The sequence below is a fragment of the Cygnus olor genome, chromosome 4 (genome assembly GCF_009769625.2).
Source record: "Cygnus olor isolate bCygOlo1 chromosome 4, bCygOlo1.pri.v2, whole genome shotgun sequence".
NCBI classification, from domain to species: domain Eukaryota; kingdom Metazoa; phylum Chordata; class Aves; order Anseriformes; family Anatidae; genus Cygnus; species Cygnus olor.
Window position 1 is genome coordinate 50313474 of NC_049172.1, and position 22337 is coordinate 50335810.

The window sequence follows — 22337 nt, forward strand, 5'->3', positions numbered from 1 at the left end:
GTTTTTATAAATCTGTACCAAAAGTAAGATTTGGGGCATATTCTGTTACATTTTGAAAGAGACTGGGATAATGGGCATGCTGAGCACCCGCAGCTGATGGGAGGGCAGGGCTCTGGGAGAGGCCAGTAAGCAGAGCACCAGCTCTGGGGCAGGAGATAGGACAGCAGCCTGCTGGACCAGGCCAAGGGGACGTGTGAAGATGCAGCTAGCTCCGGTGCCCCTCAGGTACCTTCAAGAGGGGTGCTAATTTGGGAGAACAAGTTTTCACAGCAGGACGTTAACACCTTACAAAGCTATTAATGTGTTTTTGAAGGAGTGGCCATGTGGACAAAGGGATCTACTCCATCCTGTGCATCTGCTGAGTCGTTTGTTTTGTTTTGAGAAGGCTTCCAATTAATTAAGCTCTGAAGAAATAAATGGGACAGTTCTCAAGGGCAGTTCAAAATCTAGAAGGCTTGAGATGGCTTCTGGTCAACACATTGACAGAGAATCTGCCAAAGGAAACATGACCACATTTATTGATGACAAAATGACAGAAGAGCTAAAAAAAAACCCAAAAACCTCAGTGCTGAGAGACTGAGTAATAAGCCTCATTGTCATCAGTAGCACATGAGAAAAAATGTTAATTGCATCATATGGCTGGTTTTAAATTACTCTGACATTCTCAGTACGGAGACCGGGGAGTCATGTTGCGTGGTTTTCTGAGACAGCAGATCTGTGGTCTATGACAGCCAAAAGGCAAGTAGAACATTAAAAATTCCTAGGAAAATATAGACGTGTAATACATAGCGTGCCCTTATCATGAACATTGTGGTGCTTCCACTCAAAAAGAGCACAACAGAACTGAGATACAGAAAAAGGGGAGGGGGAAGGAATGATCAGAGGTAGAAAATGGTTTCTTCTCAAGAGATGAATTAAGGAACTCTCCAGTTAAACAAGCCAAGATGAGGAATATAGTGTCTCCATCATCAAAGACGAAGAGGGAATGAGTAACTGCTGTTTTTCATAAAACAACAACCAGTCAGCACTCAGTAAAATCCAATTTAAATTGAAAGCAGCACTTCTTTACACAGCACAATTCTGTTATTGCCACAGGATGTGGCAAAAACAAACTAAAAGGCTCCAAAAGGCACCATCGCCCCAGAGAACTGGTGGCTGTGAAACATCTGGATTTGAATGCTCCAGCTGCAGCCATTGTCTCAGGAAACTCTTATACTCTGATCACTGGAGGATAGGATCGTGTACTAGTGCAGGATCTCTTTTTAGCCGAGGTGGGAGACAGGACCACCATTACAGCGATTCTAATGTTCTTATAGCTCTTTAAAAAAAAAAACAAAAAAAAACACAACACAAGCTGAGAGTGTTGCCAAATGAAACAAAACACGCAGTTAATGCTTAAAGTGAAGATTGAAGCATCTTCATGTACAGAGAACACAAGATCAAAGATTCCTGAGGAAAGACATACTGTAATGAAAGGGATTTATATGTGGTTCTTTTCTCTGCTTACTAAGGGTAAAGCAGCATTAGCATGGGAGCAGAGGTTTTTCCTGTCATTTTTGACATACAGACTGTCTGAGAGCAGTGGCATGTCCAAAGCAAATGCCAGAAAAAAAAACCACTTACCTGAAGTTTTAAGTGTTACTTCTCACGTGAGTGTCTTTTGATCATTCAGCAGCAGTGCTGTGCTGGTAAGTCACATCGGCACGCTCAGGTATTTCAGAAAGCAGCTTTAATACCTCCTCCTAGGGGCATACTTAAAGCCTACCCTTCCCTCACTCCAGCTGTAGGCTGAGATCTCTGACGACTGCAATGGACATGCCCAAGCTTATCTCCTGCACGTGTAATACTTAAAATAAAAATCCGAAACCTTAGCCAGCAGCAAATGCTTGCCACTTAATCTCCCCCAGTCTACTGCTTAGCTCCGTGAATCAAGCAGATCGTCCTAACCTCAGAAGCTGCCCTCGGCGGCTGTTAGGCACAAAGCCTGCCCTTGTCTACCTCGGGGTTTCCTACCAGGCTGCCCGGCAGGTGGCTGCTGGTGGGTCAGCCAGCTGCCCCGCCAGCCCTGCCAGTTCCCCTCGTTCATTATCCCCGGCCTGTCGCTGCACAGAACTCACGCGGGGCTGTGGGGCTCCTCCTCGTGCACTTGTTGCTCGCGCAGCCTTCAAAGCCGTGCATCATCTAGCAGGTAGAGGCTAAGGAAGCAAATATGAACGTGAGAACTTCATAAAGTGTAAGGGGACGAAAAAATGGACTTAGCTCTTCAGCGTAGCCATATGCACTGCCTGCATGACACTATATACCAGCAGAAATGTTTTCTGTGTAGCACTGTGTATTTCTGTGATGTAGACATTGTTAATAACCCATCATTACTGTTTAGACATCAGCTACTGCAACCAGCCACCCTTTTCTGTATCAGCTATGCTATTATGTTAGTTATCCTAAGACATTTACGATAGCAATGATATTTAACATACAGAATTAAACCAAACAAAAATGATTCTACAAAAATTATTTGTGTCATTAAATTTATATAGAACTTAAATTTTAGCTTAATTAAAAAACGTACTAGAAACGTGCTTCCAGTGTGGATTAGAAAGAATAAATAATGCATATTATTCCTGATAAGGAATGAATTTGCCATTTTGGGCGTTGGAAGCAGTTCACGCTAAGATTGCGTATCCCAATTCTACACATCATCACTGAGCAGCAGGAAGAACTACAAAAAGGTTACACACTAGGGATTTTTTATCCTGTCTAATTTACTTGCAGTTTTGGCAAAGGCAATTTATCAAACCCTTCATTTCTCCTTCGTCTTACAAGTTTTTTTCTCAGGTTAAGGATAAGTGAAAGCTATATTTGATTGAATATCCTTTGTATCCATCTCTGTATTACCATTCTGCTATAGATGGTAAAATCTCAGGAAATTTTGAATCTCTTAATTGAAAAAAATAACAGTAACTGAGTAAAAATGAGTAAGCAAGTGCTAAGTATTAAAACACTAACATATAAGTAGCACAGTACCAGCATTGTTAGCATTAAAGAGAGTAAACAGAAACAAATGCTTTAGATGATGGCTATTACTGTGTGATTCTTTCAGAATTATAATTTATCTGAATGCATATAAATGAATCCGCAAGAGATTGCCATCTACTAGCCAGCAGCTCTCTCAATAGCTGTTTGCTTTCGTCACATTTTACAACCTGAGTGGCTATGTGTTTCTAGTTTTGCTTTATTGCTTTACTTAAATAAAAAATACTATTTTTTTTTCTTTTTTTCCCCTTGTTATGTGGAAAGAACAATTCCCTTGTTGCTCTTATGACCTGGGACCTTGCCCCGGCCCAGGCTGTACATGTATGAGACGCTCTGGTCCCGTCCTTGGTTCAGGGCTCTTTCTAATGCAGCTACTCAGGAATCCCTCAGAACTTCTGTCAGGTGCTGCTGGCTTACATCCAGTTCTTACATTGGCAAAGAAAATATTTAATCTATGGACTCCAGGCATACCTGCGTGCAAACTTATTTTGGCTTAGCTGAAGTAGTGCAAACCCCTACAAACAGCCCTAAGGCAAGAGGCCAACATAGCAAAGAGAATCAAATTTTCCCATTTATTGCCTCGAGATTGAAATCCAAACACGATCTGTTAATTTCCCTAAGACATTTAACAGGCCACCAAGCTACAAAAAGTAAAGGGCTATTTATAGTGCCATTGTGTCCTTTATCAGATTACAGAGATAAGCCAGTCTGGCTGCAAACCAGAAAGAACGCGCTGCAAGCAAAGCCTCGCTACCGAAGGTCTGATGCACGTGTGGCAGCCAAGGGCCGTAGCTGGACGCACAGCTGTGCAGCGCGCAAGGACGGACCGGGTTCCTCACTACGAACAACCATGGGGAAGACAAACAATTCTTCCAACAAATAGCAGACAAGTCAGGAAATCTGTGGGCTTGGTTTGGAATAGTGTGTACTATTTCCCCAGCCTTCCACAAACCTGCTTTAGCTTTCATTAGGTAAATCGAATTATTTTTCATATACACATTTCTCTTCAATTTAGATGTGTTCCAAACAACTTCGGCAGAAACAAACTCCCCGAAAGGTCAGGCTGTGTTCTTACTTTAGACTATGAACATGTCCCTTAATTTGGGCAAAGACAAAAGCATTTAGGACCAGCATTTTGGTAGAGCTTTACCAGCTGCCAAAGAGCTGAGGCGCTTTACACAATTCTCTCCCTCTCTGTGCTCATGCACATTAGTAACAACAGATTTTAGGACAATGCTACCAAATCCTTTAAATTGGCTATGTAGCTGCTTATTTTTAAGAGTTTTAAGAAATAGTGAGAGCAGTTACTTTAAAGCCTTTTTAGAATTGTTCACAGGGAAAAAAAAAAAAAAGACTTTTGCTGGTGTTTGCTTTAGAGTATAGCAGTTAATTTTTTACATAATTAAAGTTTATTCTGAGGAATAAAAGAAAATTTATTTAGCTTTACAATAAAGGTGAATTGAGTTAATTCACATTTATTAACGAACACACAGGTATGATGGCCCATAGGACAACTTCAGCTCTTTTTTAACGCCGCTCTCTTTGTTGTTAGGTCAGGCTGTAGAAGCAGCCAATTGGAAATGTAAGTGGTAATGCAAAGTGAAATTCTTACTGTGCTTTCTGGAGTACTGAGGGACCTAAATGCAAGTAAAACAGTCAGCCTGGTTAATGAATTAAGAAAAATATGCTGTGTATTAGCTGGAAATACATTTAAACATAGAATGGGGAGGATCAGTCCTGCTTTCTTCACACATTCACCATTCTTCCTAGTTCTTTACACAGACATTTTCAGTGATAACCATGCCATCAGCTCTTAGGATTCAGCAGAAAAATAAATTATGTTATGCAAGCGCAGCAGAAACGCAGAAGCTCCTCATAAGTAACTGGGTACCCTATATGAAATCCTAAGGCTGGAAGAGAACACTCTGAACCAAGGTGGTACTTAATGGAAGGTGTGCAGAAAAAGGGAAGGAATAAGGCTGAACTCCCACAGCTACTGAGCGAAGCAGCGATTCAACACGCGCTTTGCCACAGCAAGATGAAAGTGACCCTACCTTGGCAAAAAGCTAGTTTTCTACAGCCTATTAACAGGTATGATTGTGACAACTCTTGCATTTAATGCTTAGAAAGCCAAATGCTCAGGCAAGAACAGAATTTTAAATTGTTTGATGGTAAACCCAACATTTTCCTAAGGAAAAAAAAAGTATGGCCTCTGAGAGATCCTAGCCATATGCAGCAGAATGAGAACATTACGCTCAATTTAGAAATACACGTTACATTAGGCAGCGTAGGCCTTTAAAACATTAATTATATACTATATATGCCTTTTGTTTTCTTCACTAAGGAAAAATAAAAAACTAATACAGTTTATGTAAAATGCTCTATTTATCCACTTGAAATATTAATTTGAGGCAAGAGTCTTTGAGATCCCATTTTTATATCAACAGCTTGGAGACGTTTTATTTGCCCAAAATTTTCATTCTTTCAACAGAAAAATCATTTCTTCTCATCTGCTCTATTTTAATCACCTAAAGCTTCTGCATCCTGTTACTTGGGTAACTCACAACTAGTAAACTTTGTTTTCATGATAAATCCAGTCAGCTTTGGAATGGTGCACTAAAAAATATACAGTAATGTAACTCTAGCAAGCTTCCTGTATTTTCACAGTTCTCATCATGGTGTCACCATGGGCACAAGAAGCATTCTCTCTAAGTTAAATTTCTGATACAACTTCAAGCTCATCCGATTAGCACAATCCTCTCTCTCTCTCAGCTTATCTGATAGCAATCTTCCTGTTTTGATGATTATAAATAGTACTTGTCTCTGAAAGCGTTCTCTCATCTTTTAGCCATTTTCTCCCTCCCATTTCAGCTGATTGTTCTTTACCTACCTAAAATTATCTTCTTATTCATGTTGCTCTGCTGCTAGTCCACTAAATCACGAGTCAAGAACTTTCTTCTTGGGAAGCTATTTCTCATCTCCAACAAAGATGCCAGCAATGCTTTTTATACTATTAACTTCATCATGGTTTTTGCTCACCTATAGCCTAAGAGTCAAAACAAAAACAATGCTGTGAGATTAAACAGCACAACTGAAAGTGAGAGGATCTAATGGACAGAAAAAAACAATAGTGTTTTGAGACAGAGCAGGTGATGCAAACGTTAGGAAATACTTTTCAGTAGTTTTGCCAACGTAGCTCAGTTCTTACAGGTAATAACAATGCAATACTCCACTGATCAGGATCTTTTCTCCATGAACAGTCTCAAGTGTTGTTGTTTATTTTTTTTGACCATGACATGCACAAACAGAGAAAAAAGACAATGCACAAAAATTAATATTAAGTCAAGATATCAAACTTCTAACAGTTTGTCCAGTTTAGCCTTCTGCACTTAAATATAGCTATTTTAAATATCTGCAGTTTCATTCAATCATTTTATTCTGCATTGACTGCCCTAAGAGACCCAGTGTGGGCAAATCAGAAGACCAGTATAAAACCACAACTGTCACCCAGAGAAAGCTTTGAAAAGGAAAGTCCTATTCAGTATGGTTACTCCTGTATTCGGCTAGTTTCCTCTACCCTTTTTCTCCTAATAATTCAGTATTATTCCAAACATTACTAAGTATGGTAACATTTTAAGGTTTCCAGCATACTTTCAGACAAAACACAGTGAGAGGTTATTTCTGCAGGTAACTTTTAATGCAAATCTTCAAAGTTTCAGAAGATCGTTATTTTTTTCCTTCCCAATACATATAATTGCTTTTATTTACACACATTTCACCCCTTCTTGTACATTTATATTAGTTATTGCTAGTTAGCTTTTTCATTCTTAAACAATAGCACTAATGGTTTACAATCATGACACCTCACAATACCCTGGCTTGTCATTTATGCAAAATAAAAAAGAATCTTCAGCCTTAATATATTTTTTTTTTTTTAAATACTCCGGCAAGTCAATATTTTCTCATTTATTAGTAACTGTGCCTGGCAGAAAACATCAAAGCTGCCAGTATTTGTAACTGATAAAGATGAAGTTCAAGTTGGCTGACAGGAGATAATTTTCTACAGTTCTTCATTCGGTGCTTACTCATCCCAGGTATCTCCATATTTATTTACTTTAACTGAAAAAAAAAAAAAAAGAAAGAAACAGTAGTCACGTTATTAAATTTAACTCCCAAAGCTATCCAGTGCCAAAAACTAGGGTACATTGCAATTTAAAGTAGTAAGTAGGGACAGCATCAGTCATAGCACAATACACATCTAATTTAAACTATTTTTTAATAAATGGGGAGAAGAAAGTCTGTAATTCATTATTCTTTAATGAATTAATACTCAGCCCAGAGGCCTACTGTGCTGATTTCTGCCCTACAGAATTTGTAATTACTTTGAAACAAACACAACATGTGGGTGAAACAAAGACAATTGGTGGAAACAGGCAAGGAATGTTACAATAAATATGTGGCTACATAATGTAGTTACGCGCACAATTGGATGGATTCAGGAGAGTTAAAAACACAAAGACAAACAAAAATCAGTAATCCCTACTAGGAAACTACTCAGCCATTATTATTTGGCAGCTTCCTTTAGTACAGAAGTGAGTCAGAGAAGAAAAAACAGGGTACTGGTCTTAAAGGATTTTTTCAGATCTGTCTTGCCTAATTGAAAAATGGTTTGGGTTGGAAGGGACCTTAAAGCCCACCCGGTTCCAACCCCCCACCACGGGCAGGGACACCTCCCACCAGCCCAGGCTGCCCAAAGCCCCATCCAGCCTGGGATGGGGCATCCACAGCTTCCCTGGGCAAGAGGAGCAGATTGATATTGCAGGTGAGGCATAATGAGAAGCTGTCTCAACATATGATTTGATTGCCATTTTTATTAACCATGGCAGCTTAGCACGTCACGCTCATTCCCTGAAAAAATGGTCCAGTACAGTTCACTATGCAGCTACTCAAATTCATACTGTTACAACAAAGGGAAAAGGCACCAGCAGATGGAAGCTAGGGACTGCTTCCTACATGGTTAGTTTTCCCTTCTGTCCTTGCATCAGAGGACGGAAACCAGTCTCCTGTTTGCTAGTCTGGTTCCTACAACAAGGAGATAAGATGATGAACAAAGGGGTAAATGGTTCAGGATGTACAAACAAGTAACGTGTCCCATATGACACAAGAAGCTAAATCAGATTTTAGCCCATGACATCAGTAGATTTAAACATACCTCCACTTATAAAACATTTCTGAATTTTTGTACTCCCTTCTTACTCCTTTCTCTAACAAACAGGTACTCTTGAAAGTTTATTTACAAATCTCATGCGCTGCTCAGTGTAGTTCTAGTCTCAAAGCCTGACTACACCCATCAAACAAAACACAGAAATACAACAGAGAAGGCAATATTGTGGATTAACATTTTATAATAGCTCAAATAACTGAAAATAATGAATGCATTCCCATTTCTTAGCCGTAAGATTTGCCATGGAGGATGGCAAGGTTTGCAGAATGCTGCCAAAGTTTTCTCCTTATGGCTTTCAAGTGATGTTTCTAGTGGCTTTCTATTTGTGGAGAATTATATTGGAAAAGAAATAGCGTAAATCAATGATTGTGTAAAGCAGCTGACTGAACTTAGAATCTGAAAGGACAGCTCAATAATTTCTTAATGTTTCATTTGACAAAGTCACGTAATAACAGAAAAAGACTTATTCTCTTAACAACATTGAAATCACTACCCAATCAGTGTTTGTAATTTTTATTTCAAGACCATGTAGATTTGTCTAAAGACTAATGATGTGGAAAGAGTATTACACAAGGATGTAATAGATTTACCTTCCTAAGCAACACTGTTCCAAAGCTTACTATTACTATTTTAGACCTCTCTGCATTTATATATATATATATATATATATATATATATATATATATATATATATATTACAACTGTGTATGCCTAATAGGAAACATCATCTATTCCTACAAGTCTCATTGCGTTGTGATTGAGAACACTGGACACTGCATACAAAATGAAACAATTACAACTGACATTCTCCTGCTGACATCATTTTCACAGATGTCACACTAAATAACACCATTCTAGAACGAGTAATCATAAATTGCTACTGGTGTCTCCCTTTCAAAAAACCTGATCAAGTCAGAGTTGACTGAATGAAGTCTTATCCTTCAGGGCACTGCATACTTATTTTGCTGTGTAAAGTTTTGTTTCTCACTGTGAAAACAAATCTCAATATTGCTGCCAAATGCCGTTTCCTTCCTTTGAGTTTTAATGTAGAATAATGAACCTCTACAAACAATGCTGCTATAGAAATGCACTAATTCCACATGAAACAATTCATAAATGCCCCCCACTTCAAAACCATCAACTATGTGCTCTATTTTGATAGAACAATGCTATCTAAAACATACACCCCCCTCCATAGCTAAAACTCTTCACTCTCTCTCTGAGCTCAGAGAATTCTTTGTTGAAATATGTTGCACAATGTATTTTTTAAAAGAAGCTATGAGATTTTCCGAGTCTGTCCCAAAGCAATATGGACAGAGAAGAGGATTTACAATCTGCTGTTGGAAGATCAATCTTTTTGAAAATAGAATTAATTTGAAATATGAAACAATAGATTACATCACATATCAGATACTTGCAGATACTGTAACAATGTTGCTTAAAAGGTAGGCAGAATTAAGCTTTGGGTCTGTAACTATTTTTAAAAATATTGCTACTATTTGAATTTACCATGTATTGTTGTGAATCAGTACATTACCTTCCTTAGCTGGTTTTTCCTGTGGCAACTTGATTGGAGTTTCTGCCTTTGGTGGTACCATTACTTCGTACGTTTCTCTGTGTTTATTCCTTAATTCTTCATATGTGACAGTTTTTTTTTTACGACTTTCTTCTGGAATTGGAGCAGGTTCTGAAAACAAAACAAACACCAAAATACTAGAAACGACAATCAACTAAACTTGGCTACAACCTAGTCTAGAATGTCAGTTAATTACAGCTCAATCCCAAATGAAAAGGAGCGTGACAGCTGCAATTCAAAATGCAACTGAGAATGTATGTGGTCCTTAATTCACTCATTTCCTTTTATCCTTTTCATTTTGTCTGTTTTAGAAGATCAGCAGTTAACTTATTTTTGTCATTTTATCTAGTGGAAAGCCTAACAGTCATGTGGTCCCCGATGGATAAAACAGTTCTGGTCACTTTATGCATGACTAGCATTAGTTTTACATTTGATATATTTATAATTTCTGTAGAGAAACCTGAGTGAATCTCGAATGTCTGCATTCAGGCTTTACATTCTGCTATGAAAGCATTAGGACTACATCCATCATAGGTCACTTAATAAACATTTTATCTACATTTACAATGCAGAATCTTGGTTCTATACTTCAGGCTTTATAAATTGTCAATATTTGTAATGAAGTGTTATTACAATTCCCTTGACACATCTACATCGAAAACTTTTATATAACTAAAAGCGAGTTGCATGAAACGGCTTTTTTTTTGTGCGTGAAATAAGACATTTTCCATCGAGGAATTAAAAACACAAACCGATTCAAAACATGTAACTGCAATGGACAGTAGCTTCCTCCTTTGTGTACCACAGAGACTCAGAGTAGTGTTTCCCCTGCCCCCTGCAATAGCTGAGGATAGAGTTCATATTGGAAGGAGGGCAACAGCTGCACAAACCAGTACTTTAAAACCATTTTACTTCATGGAAAAATCAGCTGTTGCATGAGAGAACACAATATGCATTCAGTTCTCAGAAGATTTAAACGTTTGTCACATTATAAAAAACATTTTAATATCACTCAATTGTAGTAGTATACAGTTAAAGCACCACCACTGGTGAAAATGAAACAACTTAAACCATAGTCTCTACCATTTGTCTGCTAGCCTTTCTTATAAGGTGCAGTGAAATGGTTGGCATATTCACTTTAATTTAAATCAAGAAGAACTTCAAGCCAGGGTGAGTTGTCTGCAGGTTTAGTTTCCTACCAGATTAAACCTTGTAAATTAATTTATTTGCAATTAGAACTACAAAAAAAAAAGAAAAAAGAAAACACCTATATTTAGATTAAAGTTAGAAAATAACACATATTATTTACCCTCTCTCTCTGAAACAATTCTGGGAACTTCAAGGTGTTTAATTCAAGAAAACTGTATTATCCCACACGTTTACATGCGATGAAATTGAGTTTAATGAGAGAACTATCTAAGAGACAGCTAAGAGTTACTGAACTACCAACTGCTAAATACTAAGACGTATCACACCTTGCACAGCATAATCAGTGATTCCTGTAGGCGAAGATTCATTCAGGGAAGCACTGAATGGAACAGGTTCGTAGCTAGAGAGGCCTCTGTCTGTTGAACTATAATCATCTGAATATGTAGAAGAAAGTGGGAATCCAGCTCTTGGAGAAGAAGGTTCAGTAAATGACTGAGAAGGCGTATCTGAAAATTCAGATTTCCGGCTGGAACGGCTGAAAAATAATAAAATTAAATATTAAATACCAAACTGTTAACAAGTTAAAATGAAACTATAAGAGTAGCGTTGTGTGCAGCTGCAGAACATACTCTGGTAAATGGTTTAATTTATTTTCCAACAACATGAATTACTGTCTTAAAAAAAAAGATTTCTTTAACATTGCAAAGATCTATATAGTCCCTTTCTCAACACCCTTTCCTTCCTCCCAGAAAATCAAATCATACCCGAAAATCTCTAAAACAGAAGACAAAAGAGAAAGTGTTTTGCACTTTACAACATAAAAATGACAATCCCTCCCCCCAGGGACTCTTCAGAGAGCAAAAACGTGTCAGACACAAATAGCACAGGGTGTGTCGTTGTAACTAGTAGTAGCATGTGAACTACAGTTAGTTCTAAAGATCTTTTAGCAAGAATTTGCAACTTAAAACCCTGCAATATTACAAGCTGCTATAATGGACCAATAATACACAACAGAAGAAAAGGAGAATGAAGAACTGTGTTGGGGAAACAAAACTGTAACAGTTTACTGAGTTGTTCATTTAATTTTTCAGCAGAAGCAGTAATGAGTTTTCTCAGAGAAAAAAAATAAGACCACACAAAAAATACTGTGGAAACCGATGCTTGATACTCTTGAGTATTCACTACCAACTCAGACTGGCCCTGCAAACCACTACATAGTAATTTGTCTGTCTCTATCAAAAATGCTATCCTCTTGGTGTCACTAGAGTATGTATTCACCTTGTACTTGAAATTTCTGTTCAGATGTACTTTTAATTTCATATGAAGAACATCTGCAGCTAGTTTGCCTGTTTGCCTACAAAAACCTTGCAGACAAAACTGCCATAAATCTAAACCAAAAAAGTAATAAAAATTTAATAAAAGTCCTACATGAAAATCTAACAAACCTTAGCACACAGCAGTAGTGGGACTCACTATCTACTCACTATCCAAAGACTGCTCTCCCAGTTTTGAATCAAGGGTTTAAGTGAGATATTCCAAAAGTGATTTGTAATTAAACACCACTTGAAGTAGAAAACATTCTGGAACAAAACAGGAAATAGTTTTAAGAACCTGATGAGTTTCTCATATGTACAGCATAATGCTGTTACAGATGTAAAGGATTTAAACAAACAGCATTAAGTCTGACCACCATGCTTCTTCCTGCACTGATATTGTTTACTGAGCTCTTTCCTTTGATAAACACTGAAATCATTTCCACCCTCTTCCTACTTCAATCAAACTAAACTATGGGAAAACCTTCCAGAAAGTAACACTATTTTATTTCAGTTAACTTAGTTTACTTCTCAGCTCAGAAGGGCAACTTCTGCTGTCACACTACTGTAAGTAAATTCCACAGGAAAACAAGTCTCTTATCAAAATATATTCCTTCTAAATTAAAATGCTTCTTTTTCTATTCCTCAAAGTAATCAGTTGTACGTAACAAATTCAAAACGTGTGTTTTACAGCTGACCAGTTCATACAGATGATACAGCTTCCTGAAAGTGGCAGAAAGAGGCAGAAGAGAGAGGAAGAAAGGTGCAGATCTGAAGGTGTAGATTATCTGAAGGTTTAAATTTAAAAGAATTAAATTCTTACGAATGCGAACTGTGTCTCTGAGCTTGTCGTAGAACATCTCCTATTGGGGAGTCCTTCAGTTTCTTAAATTTCTCGCTACAGATTGGCAAGTAGGATATCTTTCCAGCCAGGTATCCACACGTTCCAGCAACTTTATTAAAAGAAAAAAGATGATTTTATATGCTGTATCATAACATTCAACATAGTTTTAAAGTAATCATTTCCAATGAATTACACAGCACCTTGAATTAAAGAAAAAAAAGATTAAATCTGAAATAAAAAAATTCAGTAGTCGTCTCTTTGCTGCTTTTGTGGACAAAGGGTACTAAAAACAAATGCAAGAGCTGAACAGAGACATACTTAGAGAGACTTAGACATGACATGAGTATCTGATGACTTCAGCTAGTAATCAATGAGTGAAAGGTAACAAAGAAGAGAATTCCCATCAGCTTTTCCCAAGATCCAGAAACAGCAACTATCAAAGATGACAAAATGGTAAGGAATAAACAAAGGCAGAAAATTCTGAGAGTTCAATCCATCAGAACACACAGATCTTGAAAAGGCTTTCACCAGTAGGAAGAGAAGTCTACAAAATTTCAATACTAGGCTCATCATCTTCTGAAGAGGTTGCCTGAGGACAAACAACTGAATTATTTGAACCCTTGCAATCTGTAGGCAAACGCTTTCCGAGGGGTGCATAAGACATTTTGATCTGCTAGGCAGGACATAACACTAAATGATCACAGTAGTTTTTTTGACCCAACGAGAATTCAAACTAGATATTTAGCAAAATAAAGTTAAGCAGCATAGGTGATTCTCTTTGTAATTTATGCAAAAGGTTAAAGTTCCCTTTTCATAAGGCCTTCTAGTCAGGACACATGGAAACATCTCTTGGGAAAACGTTTTACCCAAAGTAATTAGTGGCTAAAATATTTGTTTTCTATTATTACATAACTGACAGCCAGATAATCTACGTTTTCCAAATTAGTACAGTAAATCAGGTATCGTTCTCTGCTTCTTCTGTGTTCACTGTAACAAGACTTTAGAGAAGCTAATCAGAGAGACAAAGGAGGCCAGGTCCCACTATAGGCTAATACCAAACAGAATCATGGAATATCCTGAGTGGGAAGGGACCCATAAGGATCAGAGTCCAACTCCTGGCTCCACACAGGACCACCCAAAAATCAGACCATGTGTCTGAGAGTGTTGTCCAAACGCTTCTTGAATTCCGGCAGGCTCAGTGCCATAACCAATGCCCTGGGGAGCCTGTCCCAGTGTCCAACCACCTCTGGGTGCAGAACCTTTCCCTAACACCCAGCCTGACCCTCCCCTGTCCCAGCTCCATGCCGTTCCCTCGGGTCCTGTCGCTGTCCCCAGAGAGCAGAGCTCAGCGCCTGCCCCTCCGCTCCCCTCGTGAGGGAGCTGCAGGCCGCCATGAGGCCTCCCCTCAGCCTGCTCTGCTCTGGGCTGAACAACCCAAGGGACCTCAGCTGCTCCTCACATGTCTTGGTGTCTTCAGTCCCCACCTGACCCAACTACGTTAGCTAGATATCAAAGACCATTACTGCAGTCAAGCATGGACACGCTTCAGTCTACCAACCAGAAGAGACACGGACCATTAGCAGACTATGATCAACAGACACAGCTTTGCTATGCGCAGATCAGTGACACCAGAAATGCAGGAATGTTCTTAAGCTGTTTTATCATTGTTTATCATCAGCTAACTATGAACTAGCAGTGTCTGGAATTTGATGTGCTCTTCTTTCAGAACTCATCAAGGGAAAAAAAAACAACACAACTGCTTCCTTTGACCAGACGTCACTGCAGGAGGAATGTACAGTTAAATTATGAGACATGATTTGGACCTGCAAACCATGTCTCTGGCAATACTTAGCAGGAAGATCCTGTAGACAGTAGCTGCATCTGACCTAAACAATATGAGAATGAAATGAAAACTGCTTAACTCAGGCCTTTTAAACTGCAACTATGCCTCCTCCCTTCCCCCCAAATGCACCTAAGATGTATTTAAGAAGTACATAAATCACATATAGTTACCTACTGGAAAACAATCAAAACATACTTTACATGGAAAGTTCTTTAAACATAAAATGAAAGTCTGTATGCCCACCAGTGTACACTGAACAGAAGCCAGAAGAATTTTGGCTAATAACCTTAACTTTGAGAAGAGCTGGTCCAGTCCAGCTGCTCCTTATTTTCTCCTTTGATTTCAAAATTTAGTTCTTCTAAATAGGAGGAACATGGCCCTTACTTACAAATGCATAAGTATCAGGGAAATAGCAATTCTATTATTTATTAGAAAGGTTTGTTATAATATTGTTTGGCATTCAAAAAAGCAAGCAGAACTTACCATAAACAAATGGCAACCCTAGTCTCTCTCATTCATTTATCTGCTTAAACAACATTTCCTTCACCACAAATCATGGGTTTTACCCTCTTCCCACTGAAGTAAACTGTAATAGTAACTGGCTGTAACTGACTGCATCTGGGCAGATTGGCAAGATGGCAACTTCCTGTTTTACTGTCATGTGTTAAATTGAAAAGGTTAATTTATTAATTTATTTTTGATTATACTTAATCCAAAATCATTCACAAGAAATTGCTGTTTTCCTATAATTGTACACACATAACGTCCAGGAAAAAAAGGCACTAAAATAGCCTGAATGGGACAAGCAAGACACACGAATAATGACCTTCAAATTAGGAAGGGAGGGGTGGGTGTACTCTGGCAAAGTCCTTCAGGCAGACTTCACTGCAGCAGTATGCTGTTCTAATATTTTACAAGATGATATTTAGACTCACAAAGTTTTAAACAATGTCAAAAAGTTTTGCTTGCCGGAACAAGAAAAAAATATTAAACGGATACTACGAACAATAAATACAATCATTGTCAAAAATCAATTTCTGATAGAAGCACCACGAATTGCTAGTATTTGTAGTTCAGGCACTAAAAGAAAATGCCATTGTTTCTTCCCTCCCGTCAAGTTTATACAGCCAAGGAAAATATAGAAGCTAAGTCAAAAGAAGCATTTTTCATTTACTTCTTTTCAACTATAATAATCTCAGGAGATGCTTTAATAGCAACAGGTTACATTCCTACAGACACTTTTACTGAAGCATGAATTTATTTCTGATAATGCTGTTTCATCTTTAAATTCTACCATAGAAAAATATTCATCCGCAATAGACCATCACAAAAGGGAAAAAAAATGAGGCTTGTACAAAGTCTGTTAGCAATATTTTCATCTTACATGCTCACATTACACTTGTCAAGAATATTTTGAATCTTAGAATTCTGTAGAAAGTCTACAAACAAAACTTATCCAAATTCAGTTGCACAAATTCAAAGACGATGAATAAATTAATTGCTCTACTTTTTGATATTGAATGCATTCTTCTGGTATCAGATGTTGTAGTTAAACATTTCGAAAAAGTTGCTGACTGATAGAATCACCTGCAGAAAGGTGAAATTTATTCACTGGATAAATCAGATCACATAGCTACAACCTCAGGCACAGTTTTACCAATATAAGCATGAAGTGAAGTCACAGTGAATCAGCCAGCTAGTCTCATGGGGATTAAATCTGAGCAACAGACTCCAGGACCTAAGTCATAAATGCAAGCTGAATTTATGTATAGTTTTTACTTACATGCAACTTTAGTAAAAGAGCCAAATCTTGAGGTCTCTCTTAGAATACCTGAAAATGAGGAATCAAAGTAATTATTAATAAGTTATTAAGAATTAAGTTGAAGAAACATTAACTGTTCTATGAATCCAAAGTGACAGTTCTCTTGCATAATATCAGGGGTAGCAGGTTACCTTTTAAAATTTAAATTAAAGAAAATTCAAGAAAACCTGACATTGGAATTCCCCATAATATTACAAAAATCTAACAATTACCTCTTTAATCATATCACACACAGTACCACTACACACTGTAGAATACATTGTTTCATAATCACTGAGATATTGCATATGGCAAGCAATAGGTGAGAATGTGATTTTAATTAAAAATTCTGTTCCTTTAGTTTCAAGAACTGCAAGTCATATAGCTTAAGAGTCAGAACGTCTCTTAATTACCAGCAGATTAGGTGTTAAGTATAGTAACTTCAGTAAAAACAGAAATTAGTTTATCTGAGCAAATTCAAATTAAACTAAGTATTTTTAACACTTTACCTTTTTTGATTAAGAAAGTAGTAGCAAGCATGCTCGCCGCAGCCAAAGGAAAAGCTGTAGAGAAGAAAAGTTGCTTAAAATATAATTTTCAACATTTTCAATAATATTTAACAAAATATACAATAAAACAAGAGTCGTTAGGTCTTGCTAGGTTCATTTGTATGAGAATCTAAGCATATACAATTAAAAAATTATATAAACTATGAAACATTTTCAATTCTAGCTTTGAGACCTCCTATAAATAATGAAGTACTGGTTAATGTGTTATCCTGTCCTCACTGGACTTCATGCTTCCTAAAATACAAAAGCCAGTGGCAGATGGGACCAAGGTACAACATTCCAGGTGCTGACATCTATCTACAACTGCTACAGCATCGAGATGCAGCGCTTTAAACCTGAGAAGCAAACACAGATTTTTAGGAGAAAAGGCCACATAGAGGCCCATGCCTCTAAAATTTTTTGATAACCAAAAAACTTGATTTTGTTTTAATATGAAAACTTTTAAATAACTCCAACTCTTACAGAGAAACAAAACAAACTGATATAAAACTAGGTAATCCAATCAGTTTTACTCATCAACAAATGAAAGAATGAAGCAAGTTTTTCTTTAGCTTACGGATCAAGCTACACAACTGGGGATAGGTTCAGGAATGCAGAGAAGACGATGAACACAGAACAGTATTACCACCTATCACAGTCTGCTTAACAGTTCACATCAATTTTTATCATATTGAATTACTTCGGACAGCAGGAAGCATTTGGAGATGGCAAGAAACAAAAGGAATACTTTTTCAAGCAGTGACAATTACAATATTGGGAAGATGAAACTTCTTTGTAACTATTGTAAGACCACTAAGATAACACAAGATACAGTGATACCGAAATAACACACATGGTAATGCTAAAGTTGATGACATTAAGGACTCAGACTTGTCACAATATTACTACACTTTAAGGAGCTCTGCAAATATAGATGGCGGGGTGACTTGCAGTACCTTTACCTAGGGGAACTTTTTTGTAAACAGCACTAGCTGTTTATAGTATTTTGAAGCACACAATCTGCTAGTTAAGTTCCTATTTCAAGATAAATAGTATTTTTAAGAATTTTTACAACACTATTAAATTATAATTTTGCAAACTATCTGTTGCTTTTTCTTTTACAAATTCAGACAGATCTAAACTAGATTAGGAGTCCAACTAGCATTTTAGGGTAAATATGACTGGATGTCACTTTTAATAAAAAGTATTGCTTCCATGGTTTACAAGCAAGACTACGTTAACATTTCAACAGAGAACATAACCTCCAAATCTATTGAAAATTAAAGCCCTAATGTTTTTAGAAGATCTAGACCTAGATTTTCTGAAAGTTAAGAGTTCTAGATTTTTTGAGATACAGAATGGCAGTGCAGATTTCAATCTGAATGGTAAGAAAAAAAATCTGGAAAAAAAAAGTTATATAAAAAAATCCATCAGAACTTACTACAGAGGACTTCAGTTTAACCTTCAGAGGATAGAAATGACTTACACACCTAGCACAAATGTTCTGGACATCAAAGATAGGTTACACAGCATAATGGCAACAAATGCTACTAAGTGCACATATAAATGACATAATACGGTAACTAGAAATCAGAACAGCAATAGGTAAATGAAAATTGGATTCCAACACAAAAATCACTATGAATATGCAAGCGTAGAAAATAAATAAAAGTAGATTACAAAGATCGAAGAACATTGCTGCTTTCCACTGCTATGGGCAACAAGTACTCTGCTTGAAGAACAAAAGAAATCGTAGGAAAAATATTGGAAGGCTGGTACATCAGCAGCAAGTCATTAAGGGTGGGAACGTCATGTATTCCAGTCAAAATGGTTTTCTGGGGGAAAAAGTCACATCAAGTGTGTGATTCTGTTGATGGGATTAAAAGCGCAAAGGATAAAATGGTAGATTGCAAGGTGATTTTTTTTTCTGTATTCGAATTTATACTATACAATAACACGATCACATGTTTTACTGGTATTACTAATGTTTATTAAACTGAAATAAGAGATGACTAGCAAGTTTTCTGAAAGAGACGTTATCAATGAACTATTGCAACACAGAGGGTTTGTAAGAACTTGTAAAAATTAGACTCCAACTTGGAAATACATGAAATTATAATAATACCCGTGAATAACAAGATTTGATACAGTAAGAAGTGATGATGTCAAGGCAGTCACACAGGCAGCCTATGCAACGGAGTGTTCAAAAACCACATATTGATCACAGCTAATACAACTGTATAGGTACATGCGATGCAGAACAGTGAAAAAAAGACAGGAAATCCAGAAAACAGCAAAGGGCTTTAGGCTCTCCTAGTGAGATAACAGTACAGTACGCAACTGCTGAAGAAAAATCCAATTACTAACGTGTTTCCCTGAAGTAAGGCTACTCAAGAAACTAATTTTGGGGCTTCTAAACAGTACCTACATGTTGCTTCTTCAGTCTCTGCAAAAAGATGAACAGGGCAGTAAGCTTCCCGGCTAGTCAAGAACTCAGAGCAAAACACCCGAAGAAAGACAAACAACTCCCTCCCCTTGTGTCCTCCATGAGAAAGTTTATCAATTAGCCACAACAACCATCTTACTGCTAAGGAACCTGACTCTCTTCACGTCCAAAAATGGCTGGATTTTACCAAACAAGCAGAAGGCTTCCAACCATTTGAATAAAAGTGGAAGAAGAGAATGCCAAAGTAATAAAGAATGTCTCAGTTGAAGTAGGACCTTGAATTGTTAATTCAAAATCATAATGGCTTATAGGTTGCCACTGAAACTACTGGCTGCCAGGAGAAAGCAGAGTGCCAATGTGCTAAGTTTAGCAAACCAGCTGCTAAATTCTTCTTCTGTCCCAGTCTCTACTAAACCACCTATCAGCATTAGGACTAATCTACTAGGGCCTGATAAAATAGTGGAGAACAATCACTTCAAAAGGCTTGTTCAAAGCTCTTAATCAGGTGTATATAATACAGGTATGTCTTGAACCTTTGGACTACAAACACAAAGTTAAAAAGCAATGTAAATCAATTCTCAGTTGATCAACATTTTATGAAAAACAGAGAATTTAATATTGGTATTTCAATCAAATTTTGACAATATTCTGTGAAAATAATGCAAATTTATTATTGTATACTTAGCTGTAGTGCAAAAATTACGAACTGCAGAATCACATTTGCGAATCTTAACTTTTATTTACCAAAAAATCCCAAACATCTGGTGTTCACAGACAGCAATTTTCTCAAAAAGTTGAGCTAAGCGATTAATACAATGCTCTTTTCGCAAGCCTCCAGAAAGACAGAAACCAATAGCTCTAAGCTGAAGTATTTTATTTTTGTATTCTATAGGTAACAAAAATTGAAAGCATAGAAATGACAAACAAAAAAGTATATCCAGATACATAAATAAATGTGGGATTAGGTTAATTATAACTATTTTCCAATTTTTAATAAACATGTTAATTGAAAACATGAAGGGATCTTGTTATAAAGGATAAACCTTACAAATCATGTTGTACCTTTTACACGACTCCTGTCCTGCAAACTTGTAATAAATAAACGTGAATCCTACATAGATCAACACTCACTGGGATGCAGTTTTAGGCCATGGGCAGCTTCTTAATGAACTGCCATGAGAACTGCACCTGGGCCTTCCTTCCTTAAGGCCTCAGATGCCAACACACGCTCTGAGCAGGAGGAAGGCAAACCAAGACGGCAGCAAACCGAACTTACCTCTATACCGGGCGCTCTCATCAGCGCACTCCTTGAGGAGCCTTCGTTCCTCCTCCGTTGGCACATAAGGCTTAGGTGCCACATTCTTTTATTGGGGAGATCAATTAAAAAAAGAACGAGAAAAAGGAAGGTTTAGAATTTGTCGGTTAAAAGCTTACTATAGCTTTCAGGCCTCATAGTGCCTGTATTTTGACGCGGTTATACTTAAGGAACCAACACCTTTTTGTTTACATGAAACATACCATTAAAAAAAATAATTACGGAACAAATGAGAGGAGAGAGAGGGATATATTTAGTGTGTGCTCGAACTCAGCCGGCTCCTTTTCCCCAGGAAGGCCCGCTGGGGCCCCCAAGGCCAGCTTTGCGTGGCCGTGACCCCCCCCCCCCAGCACCCTGCGGAGCCCTGCCCGAGGCGGCAGCGAGGACACGGCCGGGCCGGGGCCGGCCTCAAGGGCACGGCGGGGCGGCACCGGACAGCGCCGGGCCGCGGCTCCCCGTCTGTCCGTGTGTACGTACGGGGGCCCCGGGGCTGCCGCCTCCCCCCCCGCAGCACGGCCCCAGCCCCGCCGGGCCCCCGCCCGCCTGCCGGGTGCCGAGCGGCCGCCCGTACCTCGTGGGGCTCGCCCACCTCCCCGCCGCCGGGGCCCTGCCCGGCCTCCATGGCGGGGCGGCGACAGCGGGAAGCGGAAGCTCGGGGCCGCCCCTCCGCCGGGCCCCGACCTCAACGGAGGCGGGGACGGGGCGGGGACGGGGCCCGTCGTGGGCCGGCCCCGCTGGGCGGCGGGGACCGGGCGGGTCCCCCGGGGAACGGTTCCTTCCTCCGCCTTAGCGGCTGCTCAGGGCATGCCGCCCGCTTGTAGCTTAGGGAGCGGGCACGGCTGCAGCGGTGGGGGAGCCTTGACAGGTAACTCGCGTGGGGATGGGTTTTTGTACCCGTTTTAAAACCGTTAATATATATCTCGTTATTAACGGGCGTCTCACCCGCCTGTAGGGGGGCCCTGACACCTTCCTGGCTTTGATAAATTTTAATTAGAGTTTATTTAAATTAGAACCAAGCAAGAACCTGGCAGGCAGCTGCTGTCTGAACCTGTAAGTGGTCGGGATTTGGTGCTCAGCATCGTGTTGAGGTGCGTCTTGGAAAGAACCTGGTGTTTTAGGAAAGAATCCGCGTGCTCGCCTCTAGCTAATGCTGTTGAAATAGCAGCTTTAGGGGGTGAGTGCTGTTTATCAGAAATCAGGAAAAGCCGAGGAAAAATGACGTTTCTGGGAGCGTGGTGCATGCTG

General features: G+C 38.6%; 1 protein-coding gene across 2 annotated transcripts; it reads right to left on the reverse strand.

Annotated features, from left to right (window-relative positions):
- Positions 1-6711: 6711 nt before the first annotated feature.
- Positions 6712-21801, reverse strand: LOC121070145 (OCIA domain-containing protein 1-like). 2 transcript variants are annotated; one of them, XM_040556808.1, is made up of 8 exons: positions 21664-21801; positions 21054-21138; positions 17293-17346; positions 16766-16813; positions 13119-13248; positions 11309-11517; positions 9795-9944; positions 6712-7152 (listed from the first exon to the last, which is right to left on the reverse strand). In XM_040556808.1, exons 1-8 carry the CDS (start codon positions 21712-21714, stop codon positions 7115-7117), a joined length of 765 nt encoding a protein of 254 aa, XP_040412742.1. In that variant the 5' UTR covers positions 21715-21801; the 3' UTR covers positions 6712-7114. The 2 variants fall into 2 exon arrangements, with proteins under 2 accessions (XP_040412742.1, XP_040412743.1); XM_040556809.1 differs by lacking the exon at positions 21664-21801 and adding an exon at positions 21296-21536.
- Between the last annotated feature and the right edge of the window lie 536 nt (positions 21802-22337).

What these genes read in the sequence shown, in the direction of transcription:
- LOC121070145 (XM_040556808.1), bottom strand. Translation starts at nt 21,714, where the DNA reads ATGGAGGCCGGGCAGGGCCCCGGCGGCGGGGAGGTGGGCGAGCCCCAC. An exon ending in TGAGAGCGCCCGGTATAGAG is followed by an intron (nt 17,347 to 21,053) that starts GTAAGTTCGGTT and finishes TCTTCTCTACAG; the next exon opens with CTTTTCCTTTGGCTGCGGCG. An exon ending in CAGAGACACAGTTCGCATTC is followed by an intron (nt 11,518 to 13,118) that starts GTAAGAATTTAA and finishes ATTATTTTTCAG; the next exon opens with CCGTTCCAGCCGGAAATCTG.